At 41.6% G+C, this 18,689-nt stretch overlaps 1 protein-coding gene across 4 annotated transcripts in view; it reads right to left on the reverse strand.

The window, feature by feature from the left end:
- JAKMIP2 (janus kinase and microtubule interacting protein 2) overlaps positions 1-18,689 on the reverse strand; it is a 174,809-nt gene that overhangs the window by 66,118 nt on the left and 90,002 nt on the right. For all 4 annotated transcript variants that reach the window (XM_079915716.1, XM_079915714.1, XM_079915715.1 and 1 more), the window contains exon 2: positions 4,543-4,818. In XM_079915716.1, the coding sequence (XP_079771842.1) occupies positions 4,543-4,671 (129 nt within the window). In that variant the 5' untranslated portion in view covers positions 4,672-4,818. The remainder of the gene's footprint in view (positions 1-4,542; positions 4,819-18,689) is intronic.

Here is an 18,689-nt window from a genome sequence, read left to right on the forward strand (position 1 = left end):
CCATGTGCCTAGAGCCCGTGCTCCCCAACAAGAGAAGCCACTGCAATGAGAACCCTGTGCACCGCAACAGAGTAGCCCCCACTCGCCGCAACTAGAGAAAGCCTGTGCAGAGCAACGAAGACCCAACGCGGCCAAAAAAATAAGAAAATAATAAATAAATTAATTAACTAAAGAAAAAGACCCCGCCTTGTGTTCTTTCCTATCCACCACAGGCTCTTCACAGTTATATCCTCTTGGCCCTTATGCCTGGAGTCCAGTCAAAATGACCTACCTATCTGCATGGTTATTCCTATCAGCGATTGGCAAATCTTTTAGATAATTTCTACTCACCAGAAGTTGACTGTATCTAGTATTTTTGTTTCATTTCCCTGCAGTGGAAATGCAGGCATCTGTGGGAGAACGATAGGGGTATGTTCCCACTCCCTCTCCCACTTTGTTTCTCCATTTGAAATTTTGCACAATAGTGTAAAGAAAAGTTCTTACATCCTCTCTTCCTCTGCCTAAACTTTTCAGTATTTTCCAGACCTTCACATTTTTAAGCATAGGCTTTGCAAGACATGGAAACAACCTAAGTGTCCACTGATGTAAAATGGATAAAGAAAATGTGATATATCACACACACACACATACACACACACACACACACACACACACAAAATATTATTCAGCCATAAAAAGGAAGGAAATTCTGTCATTTGCAACATTATGCCAAGTGAAATAAGTCAGACAGAGGAAGACAGATGCTGTGTGGAATCTAAAAAAAAAAATTAGAGCTCATAGATACAGGGAACGGACTGGCGGTTGTGGCCAGAGGCAGGATGTAGGAGATGGGAGAAATGGGCGAGGGGGGTCAAAAGGTACAAACTTCCAGTTATACAATAAGTAAGTTCTGAGGATGTAATGTACAGCATGGCAACTATAGTTAACAATCCTGTTAACAATATTTGAAGGTTGCAAGGAGAGTATATCTTAGAGGTTCTGATCACAAGAAAACAAAACTTTGTAACTATGTGAGGTGACTGATACTGACTAGATTTATTGTGTAATCATTTCACAATTTATACATATATCAAATCATTATGTTGTATACCTAAAACAAATACAATGTGATATGTCAATTATATCTCAATAAAACTGGGGAAAAAACATATTTCAAAAAAGGAGCATTGGCTTGGGAGGAGAGAGAAGGGGAGTTAAAGACTCAGCTCTGTCACCGACTAGCATGTGACTCTGGGTGAATTGCTTAACCTCACCAAGCCTCGGTTTCCTCATGTGTAAAATGTGGATCACAACAATGCCCACCTCAGAGAATGGTAGTGAGGATGAAGTGAGATGACTGAATTATAACACAACATGTTTGACACTAACTCCTCAAAAAATAACACACTTAGGAAGTAAACATGACTATTATCCTATATGACAGATGAGGGAAGGAAGATGCAGAGGGATTTCATAACCTGCTCAGGGTCACTCAGGCGCTAAGGGAAAGAGCTGGGATTATGTCAGGAGGAAATGCAGTTCTTACAGTGTGGCACAGAGAGTAAACATTCAAAACAGTCCAGCATTTGTGACTCTGCTCTACTACAATGTGTTCTGCAAATGTCAATGGGATGATTTGTCTTTCTGGAAAAATGAGTAATGCCCCATTGCTCCAAAGGTTTCTGCTCTTTAACTAGTCCATTCCCCAGTGGCTAAACTGTCATTTTATCATCATAGCCTTGGAGCCAAACTGAGAGTGTGAATTCACACGTTGGCATTGTTCATATTCTCTCTCTTAAAGCTTGGGCCTTTGGAAACACAATCGTATTTATTTTAATAAAACTGCTTTATGGCTTGTTTGCCCTCTAAATTCCCTTTGCTCTTTGGGGAAAGCTGCTGACAGGCAGTGAGGCTTTGCTGTGGCCCCTGTGCTGGGATTGTAATTAAGGACCGCGGAGAGGGAGACTGGGGAGGGGGCAGCAGAGGGGACAATAGGGCAGTGCTTTTATTCCAGGGTCTGGCTTCTCGTCTCTTGTCAGAGGCAAGGGAGATTACCCCTGACCTGCTGGCTTAGACACCAGGGCCAGGCCCTGGATAAACAGGCAGGATAAACAGCTCTGTCCGTGGTCAAGAGTTACTCCTTTTAAAAGGCTTGAATGAAAAAAAAAAAAAAAAAAGCTTGAATGTGTGGAAAATGGCAGGGTGGTGTCTGTCGGGCCTCTGCCTCTTTAAAATCTCATGAGTTTGCTCTCTGTAAATCAGCAGCAGGTTATAGTTGCCGGTCGTTAGACAGATAGGTTTCTTCCCGTGAAGGTAGTTTGTCATTCTGTTGTTACTACAATTAAAGGACTCTGCCGGGCTTCCCTGGTGGCGCAGTGGTTGAGAGTCCGCTTGCCGATGCAGGGGACACGGGTTCGTGCCCCAGTCTGGGAGGATCCCACATGCCGCGGAGCGGCTGAGCCTGTGGGCCATGGCTACTGAGCCTGTGCGTCTGGAGCCTTGCTCCGCAACGGGAGAGGCCACAACAGTGAGAGGCCCATGTACCGCAAAAAAAAAAAGGAGTCTGCCTCCCTTGAAATGTTATGTTGCCCCAGGGAAAGTTAAAACCAATGAAATGTTTATAGGTTGTCAACCTGGAAGGAATCGTGGAGTGGAGTGTTTGTCAACATGAAGGCAGAGAGCCACCTCCATGGGGACTGTCTGGACTGTTTGCTGGAATTGCGGTCCTGAACCTTAACCCACCTACTTTATCACAATCCTTGGGTTGTGGGCCCAGGGATCTCAATTTTTAATAAGTTCCCTCAGGTTATTCTAACGCCCAGTGATGCTTGAGGGACACAGATATGGAGAAACAGATTCAGTCACTGAATTACAGATCGAGATACTGAAACACTGAAATTTGTCCCCAAGGAGAGATAAAGACAATATTCTGGTTTTCTGACTCTTACACAAAAGTTTTTGGGTTTTGTTTGTTTGTTTGTTTGTTTTCATTTCGGGACATCCCAGTCCTTTTAGCTTCGTGGAAACTATAATATCCTTCACAAACTTTACATTGGGGTCTGGTTATCCAAGGTCAAGGCCTAGCTGAGACGGGAGGCCAGGAGCTTTGGCCAATCCAAGCTTTATTATTGCTCAAACCAGGAGAAATAGATTTGGGTGAAAATAACTAATTAAAATGTAATAGCAACGTCAAGGAAGAAGAGGTAGATTAAAAAGAATAAGGATATCTGTTGGTTTGTGATCTATAGCTTGACCAAGAACGTTTCCTTACTACACAAGGCTCTATCTCTTTAAGGCAACTTTATGCTGACAAGGCTGTCTCTAGTTTGCAAAAATGTCTTATGCCTGTCACATATTTCAAAATGCTTTCCTGTCCGTGACCCTGTTTGATATCCATACCACTCTAGTAAGATAAGTGTTAGCATATTCATTTAAGGGATGAGATTCAGAGAATTAAAGAGACTTTCTTAAGTCTAGATAGCAACTGACTCAAGCATACAGCATTTTAGAAGGGATATTACCATGCATTTTTTTTTCAGAGTTTGCTATGTGCCAGGCAGCTCTCTGAGCCTCTGACGTGAATTTTCTCATGTACTCCTCATGACTCCTTTTTGTACTTGTCTAACTTAAACCTCATCCCAGCTCAACAGGAAAACAGTATGTGACTGATGAAGAAGCTAAGGTATAGTGAAGAAATCACCTCTTGGTCATGTCATTCATCTACTCATTTAACAAATATATGTTGAGCTTTTCAGTTCTGGACATTTATTTAGGCTCTAGGAATAGAGACATAAGATGAGACTCTGTTGTCATAGAGATTACACTTGACTGGGGAGAGAGAACCACTAAACAAGTTGAATACATAAACATAGAAATTGCTCTGAGATGAATCAAGAAGAGGCAGGCCTTAAGCAGTATGTGGGCCCAGGAAGTGCTCTGTTTTGGACACTGTGGTCAGATGCTTGTACTAGGGCTGACACTTGAAGTTGGTGAGGAAGGAGCATGCCGCTGACTGGGGAAGAACAAGGGCAAAGGCCCAAATGTGATGGGCATATGTCTCCTGGTCCAGCGAAGAGGCTGAAGCAGAGTGATCTGGGGGACAGCAGTGGGAGATGGGTCTGGGAGACAGCTGGAGGGAGAGTCCTCAGTGGTGGGGAAAGTCCTGACTGAGAGGCAGGAAGCCGTTGCAGGGTTCTGAGCAGTGGAGTGACACCAGGGACACATCTGAGAAATGCCACAGGGGAAATGACTACAGAGGGCAAGGGTGGAACCTACCCAAGGCCGTATGCCTATGAAGTGTCCAGAGGTGTAGGTGGGGGCAGGTGTGGTCTCCATTTTTACATCTGGCCCCCTGGGGAGGCAGAGCTCAGCCCCACAGGCAGGTTTTTCTCATGTTCTGTGTATCCTGTGGTCAACTTCCTCCTGCCACACACAGGGAATCTCCCTCTGTCCAGGGGTTGTTGCCCTTTCTGGCAACCAGCAGACAGAGGCCCACTGAGGCAGGCCAGCGGGCAGAGCCGGCCCAGAGCCTCCCAGGCTGCAGCCTTGGGGAGCCCCACTCACCTTGGACTTCTCTTGATGTAGCTCTATCTGGATGTCTGTGAGCTTGGTCCTGAGGTCTTCGTTGGCAGCTTGAAGGGCGACAATGAGCGCCTCGGGCTTCTCGCCCTTATTTCGCCCTTTCTTGGACATTGTTCCTCTCTGAATGGAGTCTGTTGGTGTTTAATTCCTCTCAAGCAGGGGCTGCCATGTTACTGCTGCTTCTCCCGGGTGCGATGGCTCAGCAGCTACTGCGTGCTGCCCCTCGGGAAGGTCTCCTCAGCCGCTGTCCTAGAAGCCCTGGGAGAGGCAGAGACAGCAGTTACCGCTGTGACCAAGACCTGGGCCACGTGCCCGTCAGGCACTCAGCCCGAGCCGCCTGCACGAGCCTCCTCCCTAGGGCTCCTGTCCACTTGGTGCTTCAATTTAGGGCCGGCTTTCTAAAGGGCGAGTTTGGTCATGTCAACGCCCTGCTTAAAACCCTTCAAAGACCTATGAAGACATATATGAGTATACCTTTCACACCTCAGAGTGCTCCTTATGCCTGAACCTGCCCATTCTCCTAGCCTCACCTCCTCCACATCACTCACTTATACCCTGGCCGTAAGGAATGTCTTTTTCTGATTCTTCCTCTCTTCGCATAAGGACTTTTCATTTTTCTCCATCCTCTGCCCAGCCTGCTCACATGATCCTCCCCGTATCCTCATCCTCACACGCTGCCACACAGACAGGTTAGTCTGACTAACCTTTATGACTCCATCAGGTCTCAGCTGGCATATCAGTTCCTCCTCGAAGCCTCCCACCTTACCCCCAGGTTAATACATGCCCTTGTTATTCAAGTGCGGTCACCTCCATAATCTGTAAGCTTTGTAAGAGCAGGAATGTGTTGTTTGTATTTACAACTTGCTTCTCAGGGTCCATCACAAGACCTGGGACATACCAGGCACTTAATTAGTATTTGTGAAAGGAAGTCACCTATATGATGACCTATGGTCGCCCTACAGAGAGACCCAACTTTAAGAAAATCTGATATATAAAGATCTAGAATTATACAGTGGATAAACTGGGAGAAGTGGGGATTAATTATGCTGAGTTAATTGGGTCACTCACTTATTCATTTAGTCAATAGGCTTGTATATGTTGTGCTAAGTACAGTATGTTGAAATTGAAATTGTTAGCTTTCCAAGGCAAAAACAACAACAAACCTTTATCCCTATCTATCTATCTATCTATCTTCATCATCATCACCATCATCTATCTGATAACTGCCTTAAAAAAATAAACACTAGTTGTTTCAAAAATATAGACTTCTCAAGAAAGAAGTAAGGAGTAAGGAGGACTTCCTGAAGACGGTGGCATTGCCTGGAACTTGAGCAGCGGGTAGGATTGTAACAGGTAGAGAAACAGGTGAACCTTGGGTGAAGGAAACAGCAGGTGACAAGATACAGCAAAGAGAAAGCACAGTAACTATTCTCGGGGAAACGGGGGCCTGATTAGTTACAACCCAGGATATGGTTGGTGGGCATTAATGCTAGAAAGGTTGCCTGGAAATGATAGATTCTGGGAGACCTGGTATGCCATCCTTAGAATTATGGAATCTTTTATTTATTTATTTATTTTTCAGTAAGTAACAAGGAAGCTGTAGGAGCTCTTGGCAGGTAGATGCCCTGATACAGCAGTACTTTGGCATGGTTATTCTGGTGGCAGAGAGGGGAGAGAATGAAGGCAGGGAGACCAGATAGAAGGCTATTAAACTTGCCAAGGTGAAGGATGATGAAGGCCTAGTCAGAACAGTAGAAAGAGGAGAGAAAAAAGAGAGATGTATCTTGATTTACAAATTCTTAAATGTGTCATAGGAACAAGGAGGTAAGGAAAATATGAATACTAAACTGTTAAGAGTCCATGCAAAAAAAACATGACTAGATAAAGAAGATACTAGAGAGTTTCCCATGCAACCTTTCAGAAAATTGAGTATTGTGTACATCTAGGTGCTTCAGTCCAGAACTAAGGGGAATTCCTGCTGATGACCCATATGTTCTAGCAGCTGCTGCTCTACCAAGACCCCTGGTATTCAGCCTTGAGGACCATGCTGGGATCCTGGACTTTCTGCCATCTACCCATGAGCACTGGGGCCATGCCCTTTGGAGAGTGTCCCTAGGGAAAGGGGATAGGAAAAGGTTAGGAAGTTGGATCCGCCTGTCTCCAGCCGTCACGGACCTGTCCACCATATTCCACCCTCGGCTAGATGCTGGAGTTGTCCTTCATGCTTGTTTTGCGAATGTTGCGAAATCATTAAAGTGTATGGCTGGGAGACTTCTAAGTGGTTACCATCCTTTGCTTTTAGAACTGAAATGAATTCAACAAGCATTTATTGAAAATTTGTATGACAAACACCACTAGGCACAAAGATAAGTAAGACAGTACTTAACTCCAAGCAGGTTCTGGGTGAGTAAACTCACATGTATACAGTTAACAGGTTTCTCTTCCTCTAGTTGCTCTCTAGATGTTGCTGGTCCCCAGGGCTTCGTCCAGGTTATCTCCACTGGCCCCACCTACAGGGTTATGACTCTCAGTGCTATATCCATAGCCCTGACCATTCCCCAAACCCCAGACTCATGTATTCAACTGCTTCCTTACCAAATCCACTTGGACATCCAATTGGTATCTCAAACCTAACTTAACTAATACAGAGGTCTTTTTTACTAGTTCCTCAAAAACCTTATCCTCCCCAAGTTTTCCCATATCAATAAACGGCACCAGCACATGCCCAGTTATTCCAGATCTAAGCTTAGAAATCATCCTTTTTTTTTTTTTTTTATCCCTTATTTCCCTTATCCGGTCCACTAGGAAGTCTGGTTTGTTTTACCTATAAAATATGTCTCACTTTGGTCAACTTCTCTCAAACCCCTATGGTGCTGTCACAACACAGAGGAAAGGACAGTTTGGGAAAAGCTTCCCAGTCACTTCCTGGCCATATCGTCATCTTGAACGAAGAATGGGCTTTTCTAACTGGAGATACTTAAATGGCAGAGGAAGGAACTTGAGAAAAACATGGAGCCACACAACTGATGTATGTAGAGAAGGTTGTGAACTGGGAGAAGAGAGACTGGGGTTAGATTTCACAGGCTCCTGAATAATTGATGATTAAATTTAATTCATAATGATTAGATTTCATTATGGAGAAATGGAGAAACATAGCAGCCTTTGCATATAAGTGTAATAATAATAAAAGCTTACAGTGACTGATTGCCATGAGCCTGTCATTGGATTTAGCAATTAAAATACTGCTCTCATCTAATGCTCACTAAACATAGTGGGGGAAATAAAATGATTCACAGAAAGATTAAGTAACTTGCCTAAGAGGACTGAGTGGAAAGCTGGTGAGGCCCAGATTCAAATCCAGGCAGTTTGAAACTGAGACCCAAGGTGTGTACCCTGGGCTAGCCTGCCTCATATTTGCGTTTTAGAAAGGTAGCTCCAGCAGTGTGATGGAGGATGAGTTACTAAGGAGGGAGAGACTGGAGGCAGGAAATTAGTAAGTCTGCTTCAATGGTCCAGGCGAGAAATAATGCAGCCCTGAATGAGGCCATGGCCGTGGGGATGAAAAAGGAGGTGGCAGCTCTGTCACACGGAGACTTTGATGGAATCATGTCCTACTTTTAAACATTACATGCTTCTGTCCCATTGTAAATAACGAGTACCAGCTCTCTGTCATTGCTTGCAGCAAGAATGTGCAAAGCAACAGCCATATTTTACATTTTAATTTATAATCCTTTCCAAAAAATATAAAATATGTGCCTGACTTCACATATTTTTAGTCTGGGAATTATTGTGAACTTCATCCCATAAAAGCTGGGAAAAAGAATAGGAGTAATAAATTAGACATGTTCAGGAGAGAAAAAAGCATCACAGGAATTTGAGGATGGAATCAATTTATAGATACCTTGAGGTAAGCAGCTGTTCATACGTATGGCCCTACATAGCCCTCTGTTGGAGAGCAACTTTCCAAAGTCTTTTCCAGTTGTGACGCGTGCCTGACAATCTCATGATTCTCATATATAATTTCACTAAAATGCTTCTGTTGCTTTGTGCTGCCCCCTCCCCGTTTTGGACAGCTTTATTGAGGTATAATTCACATATCATAAAATTCATAACTCAGTTTTTTAGCATATTTACAAGGTTGCACGATCATTACCACAATCCATTTTAGAACTTTTCATCATGCCAAAGAGAAAACCCATACCTGTCAGCAGTCATTTCCCATTGCCCACCAAACTCTCCCAACCCAGGCAATCACTAATTTACTTTTTCTCTCTACAGATTTGTCTATTCTGGATATTTTGTATAAATGGAATCATACAATATGTGGATTTTTTTTTTAATTAACTGGCTTCTTCTACTTCAAAAGAGTCACCCATAATACAGCATGTATCAATATTTCATTTCTTTTTATTGCGGAATAATATTCCATTGTATGGTTGAAACTGAATTTTATTTATCCCTTCATCAGTTGATGGGCACTTGTGCTGCCTTTCCTTAAGCAGTTTGAGGTCAGCCTTCAAGAAAGGCTGCCACATGCAGAGGGACACCACCCCTCAAAGGAGCGTGCTCCAGAGCATAAAGGAGAGCTTGAAGGGATCACTGCACACAGATGGAATGTTTCTGGGCCACCCTCAGAGCCCCTGTTGCTGATAACATCTGATGTAGCAGACGATCTGGAGGAGAGACAGAAGCCTTGTTCAACTAAGGGCCAATCCTGGTGGGGGTGGGTGGGCAGGGGGAGACGGCTTCATAACTTAAAAAAACTTGAAGGAATTTTAAGTGATCCCTAGGTTTCCAGCTCTTAGCTGAATGATGGTAGTGCTAGCCTCAGGCAATGCGGTGAGGTACCAAAGGTGAGAATTTTAGCTTATACTGTGGTCCTACCCTGTCCTTAATCGGATACCTCCCATAGCCACCGAGGCTGAATTTCTCTGCAACCAAGTCTCTGATAAAGATACCAGAAAATTTAGAGACAGGCTCTCAGGAGCAATTGCATTTTAAAATAAGGACCACTGCTTGAGAGCAAATCTTAATGTAGGAATATATTATCAATGGAAGAGTTATAGTCATCATTCATTCATTCATTCAGCAGACATTTATTGAGGAGGAAATACAGTGTAGTGTTAATTTCTCATTTAAGATTTTAAACTATTTCTATAAACAACTTTGTTAGGAAAAGAAAACTCAATTTTTTTTTTTTTCTGTACACAGACCCACAAGAAAGATTCTGAGATCCATTATTTCCTCTTTGTATGGTAAGCAATCTTTGATATTCCAAAACCTTGGAGTGCTGGTCTATAATATTCTAGATCATCATAGCTTTTGTACAGATAATTATTATACTTCATCTACTTACTCACCTCATACTGTGACAGCTGAATACTACTACTACTGCTAACTATCATCATCATTATTATTATTGACCATTTACTACTGCCGGCCACTGGGCTAAGCTGTTTACATGCATTATATTTTTAATGCTCTGAGGTAGGAACACAAGTCATCTAGTCCAGTCTCAAATGTATGACTTATGAATACTTTTTATAGCTATCCCCACTGGGAGGGATTGCCATGTAAATAATGAACTGCAAGTTTGAAGATGTAACGAGTGCTGTAACAGGGAAGCAAACCAGGCACTACTGGAGCACAGAGGAGGAGACCCAATTCCCTGGGGGGGACTAGGGCTGCTTCTAACAGAAGGGATGGCTGAGCAGAGTCTTGAACGATGAGAGATGATTTGTCACGTGGTTGAGGAAATAAGGAAGAACTGAATAAATGTTATATGAGAAGATTTCGTAAGAATTATGTATATGCCAAGACTATTGATTAACTCGAGTTGGGGGAGGATGGAGGAGGGAGAAGAGAGAATTTGGAAAGGGCTCATTTTTATATCTGATACTAAGCGCATCTCTATTCTTACACCTCATGTAAAACATTAAATTTGGGGGAGGAGGGTTCCGCATGCTGAGCTGTAGACTAAAAAATTGTTTAATAATAGTGCTATTGAAATCTTTCTATATGTCAAACACAGTATTTACCGTTGCACATGTAGTCTCTCTCTAAAACATGTTCTTGATGTAGATATCATTTTCCCATTATGCAAGAGAAGACATTAAAAATTCTAAATCTGCCCAACTTTACACAGCTTGCATGTCTATGAGCCATTCATTGATTCAGTTGTTTCTTGACAGCCCATGATATGTCTGTCAAAGTTTAAAATCAGGTCAGCCTGATTCGAAAACATTCATTTTAACCACTCCATAGCACTTGTCTCTCCTTTAGGATCAGAAAGGGAATATCTTTTTTTTTCCTTTTTTTCTATCTATTATTAGCTTTAAAATTCTCAGATGAATCAAAAATAAGTCCTGCTCTATAGAAATCAAAGCATAAGGCTGCAAACACATTTCTTGTCCAGGGTGTTTCAAAGATGTAACACAAGGCTGCGTATCATTATTGCAGCAATGCGCTGAGCCCTGATTGAAGTAGTCACTTAGGGCATTTCAGTGATAAATCCCATTCTTCAGGGCACTTATAACCTAGCAGTTAACATTTTTCCTGTGTGAAATAGGGTAAGACAAGGGAGTACTTTACTCCTGCAAAACAGTGCACACAAAATAGCTATTAAGTCTTAAATGATCACATGAGACAGGTAATTAAATAAGATGGGATTGGAAGCCTTCATCTAGGGCTGTGGTTGAAAAACTTATAGTGTCGACCTGGTTCCTTCAGACAGTCTGACAAAATACAACCAATAGTAGTAAACAGTAATTAGTAATATTTCCCGTGTATTCATTCAGATGGGGTAACAGAGACTTAGTGAAGATTAATGATTGACCTTCATTCAGCCCTGAGCTGGTAAGTACTGACTGGGGAAGATTTAATCCAAGCCGTTTGACTGTACAGCCCATGTCTTCACTCTATCACTCAGTGCCTCTCTTGGAGGGTGGTGATGAAAATTCCATGGACTAAGGCAGGTGAAGGGTTTAGCACCGTATGTATCCAATAAGAGGTCTTTTTAAAAATGCCTCTTTGAACACTTCATAGCTGCCAATCACTGGTCTTGGCACTGAGTAAATAAATGAAGACAGACATAATCCCCAGCTCATGGAGGTAACATGTTAGTTGGGAGGGGCACACAATAAGCATGATAAATAAATAAGTACTCTGCTAGATTATGACAAAGTTCTATGGGGAAAAATAAAAGCATGGAAGGTGATGGGAAGTGTCCAGGTAGGTTGTGATTTTAGATAACGGAAAGCCTAACCAAGCAGGTGTTAGTTGGCTAAAGACTGGAAGGGGTGAGCCATGCAGATGCCCGGGCGGAAGCATTCCAGGAGTGCAGGGCAAGGATAAGAGCTCAGCAGTGGGCACAGACATCCAAGTTCCAGGAGCTGAAGGAAGCCAGCCAGGCTGGAGAGAGTGAGCAAGCTAGGACAGCAGCCAAGTTGAGGGCAGGCATTAATGGGAAGGCAGCATGTGCAGACCATGCTGCGCTTCTTAGGCCATTTTACATCGACTTGGGTTTTTACTCAGAGTGAGGTCCCATTAGAGGGTTTGACAGGAGCGGTGTCCTGATCTGACTTGGGTTTTAGCATCTCACTGACTGCAATGGTAAGAGTAGAAGAATTTTCATAAGAGTGGAAGTAAGGAGACTGGCTTGGAAGCCACTGCAAAAAACCAGCTTAGAGATGGTGGTGGCTTAGGTCAGGGTGAGAGCTGTAGAGGTGGTAAGAGGGACCAGATATAAGCTGCTGTTAATCCTTTCTAAGTTGGTGTTTGGCCACAATTACAATGAATCAGTTGTTAAGCTGAGATGCAAAGTCACATAGAGCTGCATGAAGTATTAAACAGTACGCTAGAGTGTTTCTCTCTGAAATTTATTAAGCTCCCACTCTAAGAAAGGCATTATGCCAGGCACTGCAGATGAAAGAGATGAGGGTGACTATCCCCGCTCCTTTGAGAGCTTAACTCTAGTAAAAGGACAATATACCACAGCTATATGTGGAGGCAGAATGTGGCCGTATGCATTCTTCCAATGAATATCTGCTAGATGCGGTTTTAGGTGCTGAAGACCAATAGATAGAATGTAGATAGAAGAGACAAAAATCCCTGCTCTCATGGAGTTTATATTCTAGGAGAGCGAGACAAAAAACGAGCAAGAGAAATATATAAATTATATAGCATGTTAAAAGGTAACAATGAAGGACTTCATAAAGGTCAAACCCATACCTGCACAACACTGTAATAGGGAAAAATTAGGAACATTGTAACATCCATGTGAAAGGAACTGGCTTAATAAAGTGGTATGTCCAGCCTATAAACTAGTATACAATAGTTATAAGATACATAAGTAGATATAGTGAACCAATGAGACTAGCTGCACTTCAAGATATATTACTGAATCAAAAAAGCAATATGATGAACAAAACACAAAGTGTAATTTTTAATATACACACACACATATACCACCATGTGCACATATATGTATAAGAAGTCACAATACATTTTGGAAAGACACGGATGAAGGGATCAAAAAAGCTTCCCACATGCTTCACATCATTTGCTCCCAGGCCTCCAACTCCTCCCTTCTCAATTGTGGGTCAGTCTGCAGGTCATTCTCCAGAGCTGTGTGGCAGTGTGGCCGCTGCAAGATACATTGTGTCGTCCTCTGTGTGATAAGCCCCACCTTCATGACAGCTCTGACAGTGACATACTTTGATCTGTCTCTGGGAAAGCTGAGACCCTTAGAGTGGACAGGTCAGTCCTGGGCAAAAAAAAAAATCTCTTCTGTTTCTTTCCTCTCTCCCAGGATCTTCCTGGGGGTGTGGAGGTGACTGGAGCCTCATTCTGGCCTCTTTCTCTCCCACCTTTGTTACCATCTTCTGGCCCAGTGCCTCACTCCACTCAGCCTTCCCAAGCTCAGTAAACATGATAAGCCACTCCAGCCAACATGCTAGCAGATAAGGTTTGTGTTTACAGATTCTCCCATCCCCCTGACATGTGAGTTTTATTTTAGAAAGGGGTTTAGGAGACACACGCATTGCATGAGATTTTATATGAGAAAATTAGTGTTAACCATAAACCACGGTACATAAACTCAGTTATGAAAATGATTAATATTAACTCTCCCGGACTTCCTTCGTGGCACAGTGGTTAAGAATCTGCCTGCCAATGCAGGGGACACGGGTTTGATCCCTGGTCTGGGAAGATCTCACATGCGGCGGAGCAACTAAGCCCATGTGCCCTGACTACTGAGCCTGTGCTCTAGAGCCTGCGAGCCACAACTACTGAGCCCGTGCGTCACAACTACTGAAGCCCGCGTGCCTAGAGCCCATGCTCTGCAACACGGGAAGCCACTGCAATGAGAAGCCTGCGTGCAGCAATGAACACCCAACACAGACAAAAAAAAAATTTATAAATAAATTTATAAATTTATAAAACAAAACAAAAAACTCTCCCACCTTTCCCACTGTACACAGATTAAATGTTATTGTTATTATGAACCTTCTCACCTCCTCCACAGTAGACAGATTGGGAAATGATATTAATAAATCTCCCCATCCCCCAGCCCTGCTTTTTCTGTCACTGGGAAGATATTTGCATGAACTGCGCTGGGCTTAAAAGGCCAAGGATTTTTAATCTTCCCTGGTCCTAGTACTGCCTAGCATTCTTTCTCCTTTTTTTCCTTTTTTGTTTTTTACAAGTTTATAAATTTACGAAGTGCTCGAACATGCTTTATCTTATTTAACATTCACAATGAGACTCTGAGACATACTATGATCCCCACTTTATGGATGACAAAACTGGCCCTCAAAAGCATGAAGTCACTTACCCAAGTTGTTACAAAGCTGGGATATAACCTAACTTGTCTTCTTCCAAGCACTGTGTTCATGTAACACAACCCAAGCTTGGCCAAAAAGACTTTCTGTCCTACAGCCTCACCCGGAAGAGGGGAGTGTTTTTTCCTCTTTCTGCTCAAGGACACAGGAGGTGCTGTTGATTATTGGGATGCAGAGGAAGGAGCACTGGAACTACAGTGGAGGTGGTCAAGCTTGTGACTGTCCACAGCTGTGTGAGGGGACACCGAGTGGGAGCCTATGTGCTGCACCTGTGCCTCTTGAGTCTGCACGTCCTTGAGTTTGCACATTCTTGAGTCTTCACTCCTGTGTTTCCCTATGCATGCAACTGTTTCTGTGTCCTTCTTCCAAGTCATCAAATAGAATGCCCCTTCCTGCCTCAGGACCTTTACACATCCCACTCCCTCTGCAGGGTCTTCTTTTCCTTCAGAGTCTAATGATCTCAGCTCAAATGTAACTGACTCAGGGAAGTTGTTGTAGGTTGAATTGTGCTCCCTGATAAAGACATGGTCAAGTCCAAACACCCGGTACCATGAATGTGACATTATTTAGGAAACAGGGTCATTTCAGATGTAATCACGTTAAGATGAGGTCATACTGGATTAGGGCCCTAATCCAAGGACTGGTGTCCTTTTAAGAAAAGGAAAACTTTACACACAAACGCACAGACACAAAGGAGAGAAGGCCTGGACAATGGAAGCTGAGATTGGTGTGACACATCTACAAGCTAAGGAACACCAGGGATTGGCAGCAACCACCAGAAGTTAGGAGAGGAGGCATGAAGAGGTCTCCTCAGAGCCTCCAGAAAGAGCCAACTCTACTAATAACCGGATTTCAGATTTCTGGCCTCCAGAACTATAAGGCGATACATTTCTGTCATTTTGCCACCGAGTTTGTGGTCATCACGTTAGCCCTAGGAAACTACAACAGAAGTCATCCAGCTTTTCCAGAATAGGCCAGGTTCATCTAGTGCATGTTTTCATAGCATCAGCTACTTTTTTCTTAATAGCATTGTATCACAGCTTCTTGTCGTTATATATTTGCTTTTTTTTTTTTTGATCAATATTTATCCCCCCACTAAAATGGAAGCCCTATGAAAATGGATAGTGTTGGGTTTTGATCACTATAATGAGGTAAAGAGAAAAACCCCAACAGTGACTAGCATAAAAACAGCACGGTATGCAATGAACATTTTTAAATGAAAGAAAGAGTAAATGAATGAATAGATTGATGATTGGCAAGAAGAGAGAATGGCACTTGTAATTTTGGCCTGGGACTATGGGAAAAGCATCTGAAACCAAAACAAAGATCTCTGTTTCTCTCTCAAACTCTGTGTCTCTTATCTCTCCCTCAATCTCTGTCTCTCTGATTTCTTGCTTTTGTCAAGTTAGATTAGAACATTTGTCTTTTCAAAAGTCTGTGGGGACTGATAAGATTGACAAAACAGTCCATGGTAACAGGGAAAGCTGTCAACACCAATGCTGATGATAAATACTGTAAAACTGTGAGAAAATGAAAACAAATGATTTCTTTCTGTAAGTTAGAGAAAGTGGATTTTTTTCACTGTCTTATCAAACAGTACAATGATCTAATTATTTGTACCATCAATTGTGTATACAACTAAAAATGGTAGATAATTTTTATTTAATGAAAACAGAAGTCATATATATATTTTTCCTATCTTTATGTTAGCTATTTACAAACATCATCACATACTCATATATCTTAAAAAGTACAGGAAAATGATGTTGCATAATGGTTAAGGGCAAGAGCTCTGGAATCAGACCCCAGGCTTAAAGATCAGCCCTAGCCACTTAGGGTGTGACCTGGGACACATTACTTAACTCCTCTCTGCCCAGCTTTTAATTTCTGTCTCATAGGGTTGTTGTATGGATGAAATAAGCTAATACATGCAAATACATACAAGAGTAATTGGCACTTAGTAAAACTCAATACATTTTAGCATTATTATTACTATTAGACATCTGACAGTTGATGAGACCATGGTAAGTAGTCACTGAGATAATCTCACCTATTTATGTCATAAGTTACAAATTACAAATCATTTTCCGTGTTCATCTTCCAGAATTAAAAAGCAATGAACAAAATAGACTGGTGGATGATGCGTGGGGTTAGGGATGACAAAGAGATTTTGCAAACACATTTCTTTGTAATAAGAAGTACTGAAAGCTTAATTAATCTTTTACTTCTGGCAAGGTGGTAGGGGGAGTAAAATGTCAAAAAATGGAATTAAAAATTAAGATGCCCTATTTCCATTCTTTTGAAGCAACTAATTTATTTTTATGGTAATTTTTAAGTTCAGATTTTTGCACTTTAGTCTTAGTCCTGTCAAGTCAAAATTTCAAAGGATTGTAAAAAACTCAGGTTAACAGAATGATTTAAATGGTTTAAAGACTCAGAATTATAATTAATTTGGGGGTTGAACTTCTGATCACACAAATCAGATTTCAGTAGAAAATCAAATCCATTAAGCATATCTGTGGTGTTCCCTCCTTCTCAAATAAATACTTACTTCTAACAACATTTCCATTAACTGGTTTATTAAAGAATTTTATGGCAAATTAATTAATATATTTAAACTGATGATCAGAATAGCCACACTGGAACTTAGCTCTTCTCTTGGTGTCAAAGAAGATCACTCTCATTCCATCTTAGATTTAATGGAGTTGTCTGCTGACAGTTGCTACCATTTATACTGGAAAAATACTGAGGTTTTAAAAAATTCCTTTAGTGGTCTATTTTGGCTAGAGAAGATAAAGTTCATTTGAGAGGGATGCCAGCAGCTTGTTATCTTTTAGGGTGTTTCCTGTCTTGCCTTCGTGGCTAATTTTGGGATCACATTTCGATTATGGGCAGCTAAAATAGAAACAGGACTCCTCAGTGGGCTGTCTACATCACAAGTAGTCATTACCCCAGGCCAGAACTTCCTGAGAGATGGAGAGGCCATGCAGGAAAATGAGCCACCCCAACAAAATTCCTGCAGATCCTATCATTGTCTGGAAAACGGATAGGCTATGCTTGTCAAAGCCACTGTTTTTCATTCTCTCCCACTCCCTCTTTGCGGCTGGTGATTTCCATCTGCAGCTTTTGCAGTCTGGTGTGTAATTTGGCCTCTCCTGACTCCCTGAATGTGCCTTCATGTTACATCTTCTTTTGAGACTGCATCTTTCTCAAAGTTTTCTTATCTCTTAGTATTGTTCAGATTCATTCTTCTTTGTTGTTGAGAGTCAGAGTTCAACTTTGAAAAAAATACAGTAAAGACGGAAACAAAATGAAAGAAAATAAAACATAGAGAACTAAACTGTTTTGACAGGGATAGAAGTTAAGTTTTATGTCATCTTAGCCTTTTGACAAAAGTAATGCATATATATGTGGCTCAGAGCTTATCAAATTGTGACAGATGTTGTGTTTGTTTAAGGTTCTACAATGGAGGCCGAGTAACTTGAAGGCATAGAATAAAATAGAAGTACATGCAAGTAAGCCAATTTGTTTTACTGTATGACCATTCCTAGATACAGGACCAGAAGGATTTTCTTGCCTTTCTCAAATTCAGACTGAGGATGAGTATTCATGATCAAATTAGAATCATACCAAACTGAAGACATAAATATTAACACCCAGAGCTTTTTTTAATTATAGTTGATTTACAAAATTATATTAGTTTCAGGTGTACAACATAGTGATTCAATATTTTTATAGATTATACTTCATTTAAAGTTATTATAAAATAATGGCTAATATACAATATATTATTTATGTTATACATAGTAGTTTATACCTCGTAACCCCCTACCCCTATTTTGCCCCTCCCCCTTGCCTCTCTCTGCTAGTAATCACTAGTTTTTCTCTTTATCTGTAACTCTGTTTCTATTTTGTAAATAAATTCATTTCTATTATTTTTTAGATTCCACATATAAGTGATATCATATGATAGTTATCTTTCTCTGGCTTACTTCACTTAGTATGATAATCTCTAGGTCCATCCATGTTGCTGCAAATGGCATTGTTTCACTCTTTTTTACAGCTGCATACTATTCCATTGTGTGTGTATTTATATATATACATATATGTGTGTGTGTGTGTGTGTATATATATCACATCTTTTTTATCCATTCATCTGTTGATGGACACTTAGTTTACTTCCATATCTTGACTATTGTAAATAATGCTGCTATGAACATTGGGGTGCATGTATCTTTTCAAATTATAGTTTTGCCTGGGTATATGCCCAGGAGTGGGATTGCAGGATCA

Source organism: Stenella coeruleoalba (genome assembly GCF_951394435.1).
Source record: "Stenella coeruleoalba genome assembly, chromosome: 3".
NCBI lineage: Eukaryota > Metazoa > Chordata > Mammalia > Artiodactyla > Delphinidae > Stenella > Stenella coeruleoalba.